This window comes from Harpia harpyja, chromosome 3, assembly GCF_026419915.1.
Source record: "Harpia harpyja isolate bHarHar1 chromosome 3, bHarHar1 primary haplotype, whole genome shotgun sequence".
NCBI lineage: Eukaryota > Metazoa > Chordata > Aves > Accipitriformes > Accipitridae > Harpia > Harpia harpyja.
In genome coordinates this window covers 72,161,448-72,176,714 of record NC_068942.1, presented here as the reverse complement: position 1 = coordinate 72,176,714, position 15,267 = coordinate 72,161,448, and the positions used below count along the sequence as shown (strand labels likewise).

The 15,267-nt window shown below is 39.2% G+C and overlaps 1 protein-coding gene across 3 annotated transcripts in view; it reads right to left on the bottom strand.

The window, feature by feature from the left end:
- Positions 1–991: 991 nt before the first annotated feature.
- ASPG (asparaginase) overlaps positions 992–15,267 on the bottom strand; it is a 49,433-nt gene continuing 35,157 nt past the window's right edge. For 2 of the 3 annotated variants that reach the window (XM_052783336.1, XM_052783334.1), the window contains exons 13-16: positions 9,984–10,070; positions 3,475–3,574; positions 3,094–3,152; positions 992–1,420 (exon numbers count right to left, since the gene is read on the bottom strand). In XM_052783336.1, coding sequence (XP_052639296.1) covers positions 3,099–3,152; positions 3,475–3,574; positions 9,984–10,070 — 241 coding nt within the window. In that variant the 3' untranslated portion in view covers positions 992–1,420; positions 3,094–3,098. Of the gene's footprint in view, positions 1,421–3,093; positions 3,153–3,473; positions 3,575–9,969; positions 10,071–15,267 lie in introns of those variants that run through there. The other variant, XM_052783335.1, reaches the window with a different exon arrangement.

Genomic DNA, 15,267 nt, shown 5'->3' with positions numbered 1-15,267 from the left:
ATGTATTTACAGATAAGACATAAAAAAGTGATGTATTTGAAGCCTGATTTTTGATGTAACATCTCATTTACTTAATTCTGTATTAATTTTTTTCAATCTGAAGCATGTTTATTGCTATGTAACATCAATTATTTAACAATGAGACAGCATAGTTGTAATTTTTGTGACCATAGTGAAGAGGTGCACTACTCTTCACATTAAAAAAAAACAAAAAAAATCAGGCATTTTTATGTTTTTGTTTTGTTTTTTTTAACTGGAGCGTATACAGCATTTCCTCAGACTACATGCAGTTACCTTGTTTTACGGGGGATCTGATACACAACATACCTTGGGAATCTTTAATACTAGCAGGCTCAGCAAGTAGTCCATGCAGCTTTTCTCCATGATAAGGATAGCTGTGGGAAGGTTGAAGAATATAAAGAGAAAAAAGAAAAAAAAAAACCAAACTATCTGCACTTCAAAGATTCCCTTCAGATGAAGCAGATAGAAAATCCACATAGATTATTGCAGAAGCTGTAGGTGAAATTAAAAGTTGCCATCTCCAGTATATGCATTTGCCTGAAGTATTCTCTACGTTTACATATTCTAGGGCAAACACAGCTGTAAAGATACATACCGCTCTTTTCTTTAGTCTGAAAGTGTTGGGACTTTAAACTTGGGGTCTGTTAATACTGAGATCACATTTACAGTCCAAAGAATTATGTGTCCAGCATGTAGCAATCTTGATTATATTCCGGTCAGGATGTGGGAAAGATGCTATTAGAAACAAAACAATCAATTCACTTAGACAGTCCCACAAACATGCTTTATGGCATCTGCCTCCTACTCATTTTAAGTGAGGTTTTATAGTGACACATTGGTGAAGATTAGTACACAACTGCAGGCAGATGCCCATGACTGATTCAATTGTTTGCACTGACACTCACAATTGCTGTAATTGCAACTGAAGTGATAAAAGCCATTGCAAAAAACAGACAAAGTGAAACCAACATTGTTCCTCAGAGATTTTATTAGTTGAAACCCAGAAATGCACAATCCACTGTTTTTTCTTGGTATGAATTCACCACAGCATTTCCGTTTGCTATGCCTGCAATACTGTCCTCATTGATTTAACATAAGAAGATTCAAAAGGCCTCTTTAAAAACAGAACTTGTACAGTAAATACATTCCAGCCTCACTTGTTTAAAAAAAAAATGCTTTTCAAAAAAAGTGATTAGAAGATAAAGCAACAAATAATTTTCAGAAAATCAGTAAGAATTTAATGTGATCCAAAACAAAGAATATTTCTAAGCTCTAGCTTTCCTGTATGCTCCAAGTGCAGCTACCATTGTTCCTTTCATCTTTTCCTCCCATAATGGCTTAACACCATTAATGTTCAAAGCTGGTATTTCTGAAGAGGAGTGACCATCTTCTACAGCCTCTGGAGAAAGAGAAAATGGATGTTTAGAACTAGGCAGTATCCAAAATCTTGTTGCCTTGTAGCCTGTCAAGCAAGTTCTTATGCAGTACTGAAGACTTCCTTCAAACTGCCTACACTACTGGTGGCTCAGTCCAAAGGAATTAAGAGATGATCCATGTAGGAGTTGAAGATTTAACACATTCACTCCCCACTTACAAAAGAAAAGTGACTTTTGCAGACATATTTCACTGAAAATGGAAATCCCTTTGCAACATAACCCATATTATGAATGTATTTTTAGCATCTTTATCTTGGACACTGGAAAACTCCCATTTAAATGCTCAAGGCTGTGATTTTATCTAATCCTTCTGTATCAGCTAAAACCAAAGAAAACCCCAAAACTTGTACAGGAAAGCAAAAAATGCCTGATTCTGTCTATGTTCATTTAGACCAGTACACAGTGATGAAAAAATGCTATTGTTCCACTTGCAGTTCCCCACTTACATACACATGAATTCACTCTCATTGATCAAATGGGACACACAAGAGACAAGGTAGCCATGGATGCAGCAAAACTTTTAACTAAATTTTGTGTAATTTTATTAAAGGAGATCATCGCCTCCCAATATTTAAATTGGGATTAGACTTGCCAATATATTGGAGAAGAGATACCTAAATCAACAATGTATTGCATCAGAAAGGAGTTCTGAGAAATTAATGGGAAGTGTTTTAAATGTCTCCAGTTACAGCACAGCACCGGAGAAGGTCAAACGCCCAAACAAGTTTCTTATAGAGAGACTTGTCAGATCTGATGCTTTGAACACGAGGCTCATACTTGCCTCACATGCACACAGCTAGGGAAACACACCTTGTACGTTAGCAGCACAAAAGAGATTCATGCTGGGAGTCCACGTCAGAGAACCAGGCAGCTACATCTAAGGTCTGCGTAAGAGGGAGGCCAGGGCACTGCTGTGTGCTGTGCCCGGAGGGGGACGAAGCCCTCCGCAGAGCTCTCTGCAGAAAGGGAGCCTTCTGCAGCCTATGTGTGTAGTACGACTAACTCCTGTCTGTTAAGAATCTGCCCCATGTTTGCTGTGGTGGTTGACTGTGCTTCACTAGAAGATGGGCTGGTGTGACGTGTTCCATTAAAAGCTAGAAGGAGAGCACAGGTGGAAATGCTGTAGGTACAGCAGCAGCACCTCCCGAGTGGGAGGCTATGCAGCCGAATGGCTGCGATTGCCTCACAGCTCTACTGGAGAAGGGTACGCTCTGGTGCTGTGGGCACAGCACCCTGAAAACCAGGCCTGGCAAAGTGCCCAATAAAAGGCATTTCCTCTCTAATGCAAGCGAGAGAGAGGAGCAATTTATTGCAACAGGCCAACGGAACAAGACATTGTTGCCCTCAGTGGTTTTATTTTAGTAGCTTTTACATTCCCAACCAAGTTCAGAACCACACTGTGGAACGCACCATAAAAAAGCACTTCCAGGCTCAGGCAGAAAGCAGAATAAACATCAGCCCTGCTCTACGAAGAAGGATTAAAGTGCTCAGAGTCTTATCAGAAACTAAGGCAGGGACAGCAGCTGAACCCAGATGCCCCAGGGTGAACTAGGGCTTAAATACAAAATCCCCCTTCATACATGTGTATGCTGATCCATACATTTCAGAAATCTAGCACTTAAAAATGAGATTTTACCTTCTTTACTGCTTTTGTCTAAAGAAGTCAAGAACGTCCTTAAGCCCTGTAGCCTCCGCCTATAAGTAGAAACATGAATAAATCCTGCCATCCTGTGCACCAGGACATGCAAATACTTACTTGTGGGAAGTAAGAGTATGTTACCACAACATAATTAAAATCCAATTTAAATTTTAATTCCTCTGACATAGATGAGAAAATTCTGGCTCCAACAATTTATTACTTCAGAACAGCACCAGACTTGAGTTTGTAACAAACTCTAATCCGGTTTATAGTCCCCAAAGCAGCATTTACTTTTCCCAAACTAATATTATCCGACAGCGTGCGTTATTACTCACACAGCTAGTATACCATACAGAGTACAGCCGCATGCACACTTACTACTTCTAGGGGATTCCTGCCATCATAACCAGTTTGCTTCAGGTCTGCACCAGCTAGGTACCAGGCATACAGCCCATCCACATCGCCTTTAGCTGTAAGGCTGGAAAAAAAATAATTAATATTCGTTCTAAATCTTTCAGTCCATTTCAGTGTGCTCCTGGGTCCTGTCAATTAGCTCAGCAGCCAAATGCTGAACCAGAACAGGCTCAACATGGCTGCCAGGGTAAAGAGGTAAGTAAAGGAACACTATTACAACAACTTTGAATAGCTGAGCAAGCAACACAGCTTGATGAATCAGTTCCTTAAATTAATAGGGCTGTGCTATAAGTACTTACAACAGGTTAGTTTCACATAGTGGGTGTGACTGTGACCAAAGGGGAAAAAAAGTCATGCAGTTTCATATTTCACAACACAATATTTATCTCATGAAATGAGTTGGGGGGAGGGCAATAGCTAAATCAAGATGCAGCTGAGTAAGTGAGAGCACAAGCAGATGTTCTAGCAATCAGCGTGCCCTATTTAAAACCATTAGGAAACCCCCTTCACAAGTTTGCATAACTATGTTTGCTATCAGAAGTTATGACAGCATATTTACATGATATCATTTGGACAGTAACAGCTACATTTTTTTGAGTTTTATAAGATAATGTGTAAGATTTAAAAGGGCAGCAAGCAAAAAAAAAGCTTTTTAAAGATGACCTCTATCTGCCATGTATAACAAGCAATAGCAAGGATCAAAATGAATCGTATACAAATAAGCAAGTTAAAGTTTTCAGAGGAATGTACACCAGATTGTTTCTTTGCACATCTGCTGATAGTCTCATCCATAATACTTTATGTTCATTTTTGACTTTATTTTGGTAAAAGAAGGGCTAGCAGCCTGTACATATGCAAAAGCATGACCATCTGTACCAAGCCTGTGGACATGCTGAACAACTACCTTCAGTTTTCTCAAGATACCAACATCTGTCAGGCTTCAGACCCAAGCTTGCCATGCGCTCACACATTGTTTCAGCAGAACCATGCCGATAATCATCAAGTGAGGCTGAATCTCATTAAGAGAGGGGGAACCCTCCCCAAACTTATTAAGTTCAGAGTTTGCTGCCTTAAACAGTGCTCACTGTGGGGGAAAGGCATGCTGCTGGCAGCAGGGATGGAGGATGGTGACGGGCTCCTAGGTATGAAAACCAAGGCAGGCAGACCTGGTGGAGAGTGGAGAAGGCTGGAAGGTACAAGGGGCCGACAGTCAGGTAAGTTTATGGAAAAAACCATGAAAGCAGGACTGCAACATTCACTTCTCTGCTAGGCTGAAATCACTTCTGTTGTTGATTAAATCTCTTAAGTACCTGAAAAAATGTTTTCAGGGGAGTGGAAGCCTCTAATTGCAGCAGTCTGAGGAGAAAGTCAGAGAGAGGCTTTTGCTTGCAGCAGTCCCAGGGACTAGGCACAAAAAGGGAAAGAAACTGTCTCTGTGTTCCTCCACACAACCCCACCAACCCTGAGACAGGGCAGAAGACGTACAGCTGGGGCCTTTGCGGGACAGGGAAGTGGCAGTGGGGTGCTATGAGGTTTAACAGTGCTTCAGTGTGACATCATGAAGAAAAGGATCAATAAATCATTAATGAAAAATGCCATCACAAAAAGAGGGCCCTCAGAAGCAATAAGGAATCAGAGGAAGGCAAAGGAAGTCTAACAGGAAGCTCAGTGGGAAGTCCTTAACGAAACTGCAGGAAAAAGTAAAAACATTAATAAAGTGTAAGCATTAGTAAAGCAGAGAAGAAATTGCTTAGCAGCCACTTCTGGAACACAAGACGTATCTTTATTTACAAAGACAAGTCTCTTGCTGTTGGCACTGGAAGGTCCCAGAATTAAGGGACAAACAAACAAACAGCCTGCCTAGCAAGTGAGAGTTAGAAGCATCTCCAACACAGGACAGGAGAACACTGTATTTCCCAAACACTGTTCAGCTGCATGCAAAGCGGAAACCATTTTGGGCAAAGACCAGCAAATTTAGAAATATTACCAACCTACATACCCAGGGAAATTCAGCTAGCATCACTGTAAGCAACAAACAAGGACTACTGCACGCACTTGAAAAGTAACTGCCTAATAGCACCTGTTCAGAAAGAGCAATTTAACCCACATTGCCAGAGGTCAAATCTGTGAAGTGGTCTCCTTCGGTGACATTAGAGCAATCCAAATACACAGAAGTATCTTCAATTTTGCAGCAGCCATTTACTGATCAAGTGAGAAATGTATTCTATGGAGACTATGACCCAGAGAACAAAAAGTGATGTAGCTTGCAAGAAAATGTAGATACCACTCTAAATAGAGATACCTACTATTCACTAAATTGATTATAATCAAGAACACCACAAAACATTTTCTTCAATTCCAGATCACTGTAGCCAAGCCATACGCATCCGTATTTCCTTTACACACTGTAAGCATACTCCATATAGTCAAATATATACGCAGGACTTCTCAACATACACTATAGGGACCTTTGCTCTGTATTTTTTTTCAAAGGTATTTATGCCAGCAATTCCAGCTACAAGTGCATTGTCTAAGCAGCAAGCCCATCATTTCTGTATCATGAAATGGAATAAAAAGAACTTCAATATACATTTATCGGGATGTTCAAAACCTGCTTTGTTGACAAAGAACTACTTAACACATTTTACTAAACTCTTACTGATACCTTTTATAGCAGATAATCCCAGGTATGCTGCCTATCAATACTCTTACATATAGAAAAAATGATTACGTACCCATTTCACAGTTTCAGCACGGCTAATGTAGCCACGATGATGACAGAGCTAAGATATCAAGAATAGCGATAATACAATTATGGTCTCTGATTTTGTGCCTCCCATCACACTAGCATCAAGCTAACTCAGTTACAGGAGCTGCTGTTTAAGGGGTGCTCTGTTACTGTCAAGGTACCAGGAGCAAAGCTGCTCAGGTCTCAGAGGGTTTAGAAGGATAAGGGCAAATGCAGTTCTGGATCTGGGAAGTAATGAGTACAGTGAAATGACACCTTGGGGTTCCCTCCTGCTTCCTCAGGTACTAGAATTTCATCTTTCCCAGGGACATGAAGCTCTGTTTTTTCAGCAATTCTCCTTTTTCAGTGTCTACATAAAGCAATCAGGAAAAAGTCCCCCCCCCCCCCTTTTTTTTTTAGGTGTATCATCACCCTGACAGAAGAGAAAAATATTTTTTTTCTTCTTTTTTTTTTTTTTTTAAATTCAGATCCTCAAAAAGCAAGTTAAAAGTCCAGCATAAGGCATCGTTTGTTCTATCCTGAGCACATTTGGGAGTGCTGCTCTTAGCTAGTATCTCCACATCTCTCTCAGTTGAGAAAAACAGACTTTGAAAGATAGCAGGCATTAGAAGCTTGGTCCTAATTCCTGCAGAGGCATATTTATCTTTCCTCCCCCAGCCTTACCCGCCAAGTTTATGTTAAATTGAAGAGGCACCTTATTCTGAAAGTTGCTAATTTTGAAAGGCTGCATCCTTGTATATTATATCATTTTATGAAATCTAAGAATATGAAAGAGAAAGTTGGTTTGACTTTATGCCCCTATTTAATTTTGTGAAGTACAGACTTGAACAGAGTATCTCTATACAGGCTTTTTTCCTTTAAAAAACAAACACAAAGCAACTGTTTACCAACTCCAGAACTTGACAAGCCTTCAGAATAAGTCTGAGTGTCCCAATTTATCTCATCATGGTTTGGTTTTGCAGACAGATGACAATACTACTGCAATATGAGATGAGATTCTGGCATTTTTAACAGATTACTAACATTGAGATCTCTTCCTCATTTCAAAACAAAGGCATGAACCAGATACAGAACATCAATAAAGAGATTCTAAAAATCAGACTAACCCCTCTCACTTAGAAAAAGAAACAGCAAATGAAACCATGAAAGATTTAATAACTAGATCATCTTGTCTGCACCTATGTGCATCTCCACTTCCTACACAAGAGTTCCTACTGATACCATCCAGCTCTCAGTTCTGGTTGGTACTCCTTTCCCTCTCAAACATCACCAATGCCAAAGGAGCACATTTATTTTTATTTTATCTCCAAAATCTTCCAACTGAACTATTCTATTCTAAAATCATGAGTCTAAACACAAGGAAGCTGAGGAGACAGTATGAAAAGACCACGAACAGTGATTTTTGTGTTCTATGAAAGCCAGTTTGTTTGAGAATAGGTAAGTAGCAAGGGGGGAAACATGATTATAGCTTCTAATTCAGAGAGAACTCTATGGAAGAAAAAAGTTAAGTTAGCTATGGGCAGGAACCCAGAGCTTATCAGAAAGCAAGCAGCTTTGTCCTTCTAAACCCCAAGAAGTTGACATATAGCCTTGGTGACAAATTCAAAATGGTACAAATTGCAGCTTAAGGCACATTACAAGATAGAAGATACGTAAGAAAATAGTTCGAATTAGGCAGAGGGAAGATGTTATCAACAGCTTGTTCTATAAGCAGCTTGACCACGTGAACACATTGACTACTGTGAAGGTGCCAGTGCCTGCAAAAAGGCGGCTTAGAAGGAGGAGGTAAGAGGTAGGACTGAGAAGTGAGCCCGAGCATGCTGGAAAAATGAGTGTATCAGTCAGGTCATCTGAGGATACTCCCGAAGAAGTATCTGAGACATTTTGGCAGGAGGACAAACACCAGTACCTCCGATTTAATAACTTTTAGGCACCTGAATAACGCTCTGTGGAAAAAAGTCCGCTTTGGTGCAAAAGCTATGCCAGGCCCTCTAAAACAGCTAGAGGAAAGAAAGCCCTACAGCTCTGCAGGAGCAGTGTAAGGAAGAGCCACCACTCACAGACACTTCAGCTCTGTCTCAAAGCCTGACCGCTGCCTCAGGCTGGCTGTGCTCCTGGTATGGGCCACGCAGGACGTCTGTCAGTGGGTATGCCTCTGGCTGCGGCTGCTGCTCCAGCTGCCGGCCGGGAGAGAACCACAGCCCTGGCTCCTGACCCGCACTGAGGTGGGAGAACCTCTTCCCCTCTCAGCCCAAGTACGCCACTCTGCACGGAGTCCTCATTCAGCCTCTGCACGCATGTGCGTTCCTGCCCTCTGTTTGGAAGATTTACATTGTTTTTATACTAAACTTATTACCATCGATGCAAGTTCACAATATCGTAAATGTTTATTATCAAAATATCCGCTTTGAACATCAGGAGATCGTGTAATACAGATGCAGCATGTACGATATTCCTTAAAATGCTGTAACAAACTGCATTAGAACCATGTTTTGTTTAAAGGACCCTTGTTTTCTTCTTTTTTTTTTTTTTTTTTTTTTGACATACTACTCCCAGGTCAGGTAGCCAAACTGGTTCTGCATGTGGCACCAGGGCTAAATAAGGGGCCAACTAATTTGCAGAGGAATGTCATTCCCTAAGCCACTCCCCTTGCCTTTTTGGCAGATGGAAACTACACAAACCAAGGGTTTAGTTCTGTCCTATCACTTGCAGTGCCCTGGGAAACGTCATGGTAAAAGTCTTACTACCCAGTCTCCTCTGAGCGTGTTATGACAATGGAAACACTCCTGCTAGTATTTCTTGATTCCAGAACTACTCAAAGGACAGAGTCCAGTCTCTATACAGAACACACATAAGCTTTACCTTGACCTTGTTTTGTAGACAATATACAGCACTGGCTGGTCCCTACAAGTCTCATGGTTTCCTGCCAAGTCCTGATATAAAGGCTGGTACTTGGGGGTTTTTTTGTTTGTTTTCGAGAAGAAGAGAAGAAATGAAGTAAAAACAGTAAGTAATTTTAGGAAATACATGAAACCTTCTCACAATTTTCAGAGTAATTTGTAATTCAGGACCAGTACTGGAAAAAATAAAATCAAGCATCTATTTCTTTTCATAATATATATCCATATCATTAAACCACCTTATATATTAAAAGCAACTGTATGGAAAAACAGCTTTAGCAGAGTATTATATCGTCTTAAAATTAAATACAGAGATGGTGAGCAATTGTTCAAAAGTTTTGGGGTTAAACCCATTTGTCTATTTCATTTAGTTATTTTTAAGAACGATGTTATATGCTAGTTAGAGTAAAAGCCATTCCCATTGAAGTGAAAAGTGGATTTTAAGAAATAAAAATATGTGCAGCTTTATTCTCAAATAGAGATGCTATTAAATGACACCTTGCACAGCTTCCTCCTCACCCTTCCTCAGTGAAAGTGCTTGGAAAAAAATGAGCTATATTTGCTTCTAGTTCACTTATCCCCAAAATACTCCCTACTTTGGAGCTCTCGAGTTACTGGTGCTCCAACACAGAATTGATTCTTAATTTCATCTCTACACTGTTTTCCTCATTATTAGTCTAGCACAGAAGTAGCCACGTCATGTGCCAGGGACCCAACTGTTTCTTGGAAGTCGTCTAAGCACTGTTCTAAATTCTACAAGTCTCTTCTGAAAAACCATCCCCCTCCATCCCGATTTTAGAGCCACCTCACCTTATCACATTTACCTGCAGAGTACTGTTCCAATGTTCTCCAAGTCATGGCCTGAAAGGTGTGCTCCCGTTTCTCGTAACAAATTAATCACTTGTATGTGCCTTTATGAAAGGAATAGAAAAAACAGAGAAAGTGTCTTGACCAGTAGGTTTTTCTTCCCCTAAATCCAGCATTACTCATATACACAGTCAGTGAAAGTTCTTATACGATATTTGCCACTGTCACAGAACCAATGAATCTTCTCCAAGGTGACAGATGTAGTAAACAGATCTGCCCTCCCTATCAAAAAATCATTCACACGCTAAGCTCATGGAAGTGGTAAGTTCAGCTCTGAAAATGAAAGGGATGCATCCCTTTCTCTTAAAAGAATTTTTATTTTCTTTATTTTAGTGCTAGCTTAATTTAACGCTTGAAATATCAGTGATTGAAATACACACAAACAGTGAGGACATTTATTACATAGCATCATTCCTGTATTTTACAGAATATAATGCCCATATATATCAGTCTTAAATAAAACTTATGTCTTGGAGATAAGCAATGAATCTTTAGGTTAATGTAGAAGCTAATCAGCTTTTCAGGGCTTCAAAATTATGGTAAGTATTCTTACGAATGTCCCACAAAAGCACATCTTTTCCTAACCCCTTCCTCCCAATACCTTTATTATTTATTTCCACCTAGAGTCTTTAGGAGGTCTTCCTTGTCCTTTCCTTTGAGATAAAGGAACACATAGATATTTAAGCACTACCAGCCAACTCCTATACCTTAGTCAGAAGCTTGAAAAAGTCTATGGAAAAGGCCAGTCCCTAAAGGTAATGTTGTGGGTAGAAAATAACATGACAGATGAAAAATGTGCAAAATATGTTTTTCACAAGTGACCTAGTGAAAGGCTTAGAACTAGGTTCAAAAAGGAGGTGACAGCGTGCTCCACTGCTAAACAAATGATCTAGTTTACAAATCCAAACACAGGTTTTTTTCTCCAGAAAGAGCATGATGACACCAGTAGATCAGGAATAGTTGCATAGTTCCTCTTTTAAGTTGCTATACCGTAACACTTCAAAATAAAGAGTTAGGCATATCATTGTAATAGGAAATATATGGGCTTTCCCAACCCAGTACCTAAAACCTCATCTGTAGTAATTAAAAATAAAAAAATAAGATCACATACACTTTCTGCTTAATCACTTGCATTTTCTTGGAGGTAGCCATGGGCCTTTCCATTTTAGAACTGGACTAAACTGCTTATCTAATCCCTCTGCCTCTTTTTAGGAAACTCCATCTTGAATGAGAAGTTACTTTGCAGTTATCCATATTAAGCCTATGTAAGCTTATGTTTCATGTAAGATATTAATTTATAATCTAAATGAAGAACTGTAGAGATGCTATAGGAATCATTTTGCTTTTCCAAACATAGGTTATTTAACCTACCAGACAGATTTTTTTAAAATTGTACTTTGTTTCAATTGACAGCCTCAAAAAAAAAAAAAAAAAATCTTTCTCCGTTTCATGGCAAAGCATTGCTGGAACAGCACATGCCACAAGTTTTTTCAGTTATCTAAAATATTTTCTCAGGTGGGTCCCTTATGGCATGGCTAGTCATCCACAAGCATCTCCTTGAGCCAGCAAATAATGGCATGGCTTCCTATTTTTTAATCTATAGTGAAGAATGAATTCTACATGTAAGAAATTTTTAGTTCAGTCTTGAGTAGAACAGTAATTAGCTGAAAAGAAATTTGACCTAAAATAGATTAAAGTAGAACATGTTTGTTCACTCAAGCTCACATTGGGTACAAAACTGAACATAGGGACCGTGTGCTTACTGTCCAATGACTGCCCTGGAATATTCCTCATTTCCCACCTTATAGTCAAAATCACAGCATGAAACTAGCGCTTTTTAAACTAAAAGCTATGCTATGGGACAGCACTAAAAGATAAAAGGCAGTAAAGCACGTAACGTTGTGTGGTATCTTCCCTCAATGTGCTCCCCCCTATGAAGTCCATATCTCTGGATTCCAGGGAAGAGCAAGGCTTTTCTTTTCCCCTATTGTAACTATTTACTCCTCACTGGTAGCGAGATTCCCTCCAGAAGGGACTTTGTGTCCCACCTATGCCGCACAGCCATTACTACTCTGAGTGGGACTCTATAAATCTTTGATAGAGACAGATTTGGGGGCATTTACCCCATGTGTTTAGTACAGCAAATTTAAATGAGGAAAAAAAAGTGGTTTGAAATAAAATAAAACTTTAAGCATTGAAACGAACAGTGTTTACAATAAATGCTTACAATAAAACATTTCTAAATAGAAATACAGTGTCCTGATGACTGGGAATCACTCAAAATCATGTTTCTCAGTATGGTGGGAAGAAGAGGAAGTGTTGTATACCACTGCTTGTTAAGGGAAGGGTAAGGGAGAGGAAGAATAGGGACAATTAGTAACATGCAACTTAAAAGTGTTAAATTTAGTACTGTGACTCTGAAGAGCAGATTCGTCCAAGAAAGCAAACTGACTACCTCTCACATTCCCATCACTCAACATAAAAACTATGCAGGAGGTTAAGTTGCACTACAGCTTGTTCCTACTTGCACTCAAACAGTATCTACATTCTGCAGAAACTTAAGCCCTATCCAGTGTACCACTTCTGCTGTCTTGTACCTACCACAAGAGCATTATTCATATTTCAAGAGGCTGGCAGTGAATTTTCTGATACTGTTATGTCTTAGGCACATGAGAGGTATTTGTCTTTAGAAGTTGTTTCTTTAAGTGCTGGTCTCCTGCAGCTTTACAAAAGGCTCACAAGGGTCACAGTTTAGCTGATCTGAAGTTCAGCTGATGTCATGAGCCATGAACTTCTTGGGAACGGTTCAAATGCAATTCCCATTCTAAGGTGACAGCACAAAACCAAAGAGCAGAGCAACTGCTGGACAATGAAAGTTCAAGATACAGAGGGAATGCCAACATCACCATGTTAGTCTGGGATGCACAGCTGCTTGTCCAGTCTAGCTCCATCTGATAAGCAAAACCATGAGGAGCTATTGTCACCTGTGAACTGTTCATGACTCCCCCTTTTCTTAGTGCACTCCATTACCAAACCGTAGCTCTTGGTCAGATATAGGTTATACAAACAATGCTATTTTGCATATGTTACTTAAGTCAGCCTTCTGATATTACCACTGTCATTCATCTGCTCTCTGAAGGAAAAAACAAATAGACAAAAAGTATTCCTAGTGTCTCCTCCCTGCTAGATTCCATAATTGATAATGCTGGAGATAAAACCCCCAATGTATACTAATACTTTAAATGATTAATAGCAAAAGAAATGATTCAGTGCGGTCTTCAACATTCACTGCTATGAGCAAAGTTTGAGTTCCAGATAAAGACTTTTACCAGTTCACGAGGGTTCTGGATTCACAGCAATCAAGGTGCTGTACAGTACGTATCATCTTAGGCCTTGACTTGGCAGACACTTATTAAAAGTGAATCAACTTCAAAAGGGATGAATCACACATGTGAAATTAACACGCATGTAAGAGTTTGCAGGATTGGGGCCTTAGGGTGCACACCTTCCACCAACTCTCTTTAAAGAAATGCAGGTGTAATGTATATCCAAACTTGACTGGCTTCATTCTTTTTAATGCTTGCTCCCCTAGCAACTGGAATGGTTATGGCAGAATCAGCTTAGTTTCACTTGTTTGGTTTTCTGCATGGTATCAGTGGGAATTTTATGCTCAAATACTGTAAGGATGGGCTTCAGTGCACTTCTGAAGTCAGTGGTAGTTAGATTTTCACTCTGCCTTAGATTTCCTGAAGTAATGTAAATGTAACCTTGCAAAATATCAAGTATTTAAATTCTTATTTACGTGGGAGGTAATTTTACTGCCTCTAATCTGATGTTCTCACAGCACCGTATGAGCAACTCCCCATTTTCAACCTTTTACCGCTGCTCTACAAGTAAATGGAAGTGCTTTTACTACATAAAATATACACAATTTTTATTCAAGACATTTTCCTGCTTAGAGAGTTTCTGTCATTAAAAAATATTATTCTATTGTTTTGAAAATGAATTATCCCTTGAGGGTACTCTAAGAAATTAAAGGAATGCTACTAATTTTGATCAAGCAACTGGCCTAAATTAACAGTGGTCTGTTCAGCTTCATGCATAAAGTGAATGAGACTACACACAAATTGCAGAGTTACAAATGAAAAAGCGGAAATACAGTAGTTTATTTCTTATTTAGAAAGGGACTCCACATTTTACCATCTAAAGAAACAAAGAAAGTGTCACTTAAAGTAAAAAAATTTAAAAGACTATCATTGATATAGCTCAAGTTGCTAGTCTACCAGCTGACAGTGCTATGTTAAGAAGCTTTTAAGAAGAGACATTACTCCTGATCATCTTTACAAATTATTAAATGGAAAAGAGAAATCTGTCATCATTATATAGGTTTGCATGCTAGGTTAAAAGGCAAGCCACTGAGAAATGTGACAGAAAGACTGGAAGAAAGCTATTTTTAAGATGAGTGGATACTGTACTGCAGTTAAATGGCAATTAAACAAATACTAATTCTCAGAAAATGGGATTAAGCTGATGCAATACTCAGTAAAATTGAGGAAGTTACAATATTAAACAGTTTAAAGCATTGACTGCTCATTAAGATCAGTTTTCCCCCTTCCCTCTCTGCAACTTTGTACACTGCATCAGGATAATCTGTTCACTTTCAGCATGCAAGTGTTTAATAAATAGAATTTAAATATTTCTGTAGCAGAAATCTTTTTAGTGGGTATCTAATGACACACATATACAGCTGTCTGGTCTTTACTATTCTCCTTTATACGCTTATCAGCGTGAAATGCAGTGTGAGTACACAGCAGATCATAAATACACATTTATGAGATTAGTTCTAAGTCAACTCTTCCTCTCATTCAAACAGTAGAAACAAAAAGAGAAACTGAAAATGGTTATGGTGCAGTTTCCTTTTACAATTCCCTATATCAAAATGGGTGTGCAGTTTTAAAGAGCTTAAGAGTCATAGTAGGAGTCTAATATAGGAGTGGCAATGCTAAGGAATCCAAACAACAAGCTCATGTGAAATTCCTCAGGCGGTAGATGGGTGCGGTAAAAAAAGTAGGTGCCTGATTTGCAGGAACATCTAATGGTATCTAATGCTTTAGCATTTTCTCACATTGGACCAGAGCCACCTCTATTCAACTGCGGGGTTATTTGTTTGATTTGCTGTTGGGCTTGTTTTTGCTTTAAGACTTTAAGGGTTTGCCACTGAAGGGCTTACATATTCATGAG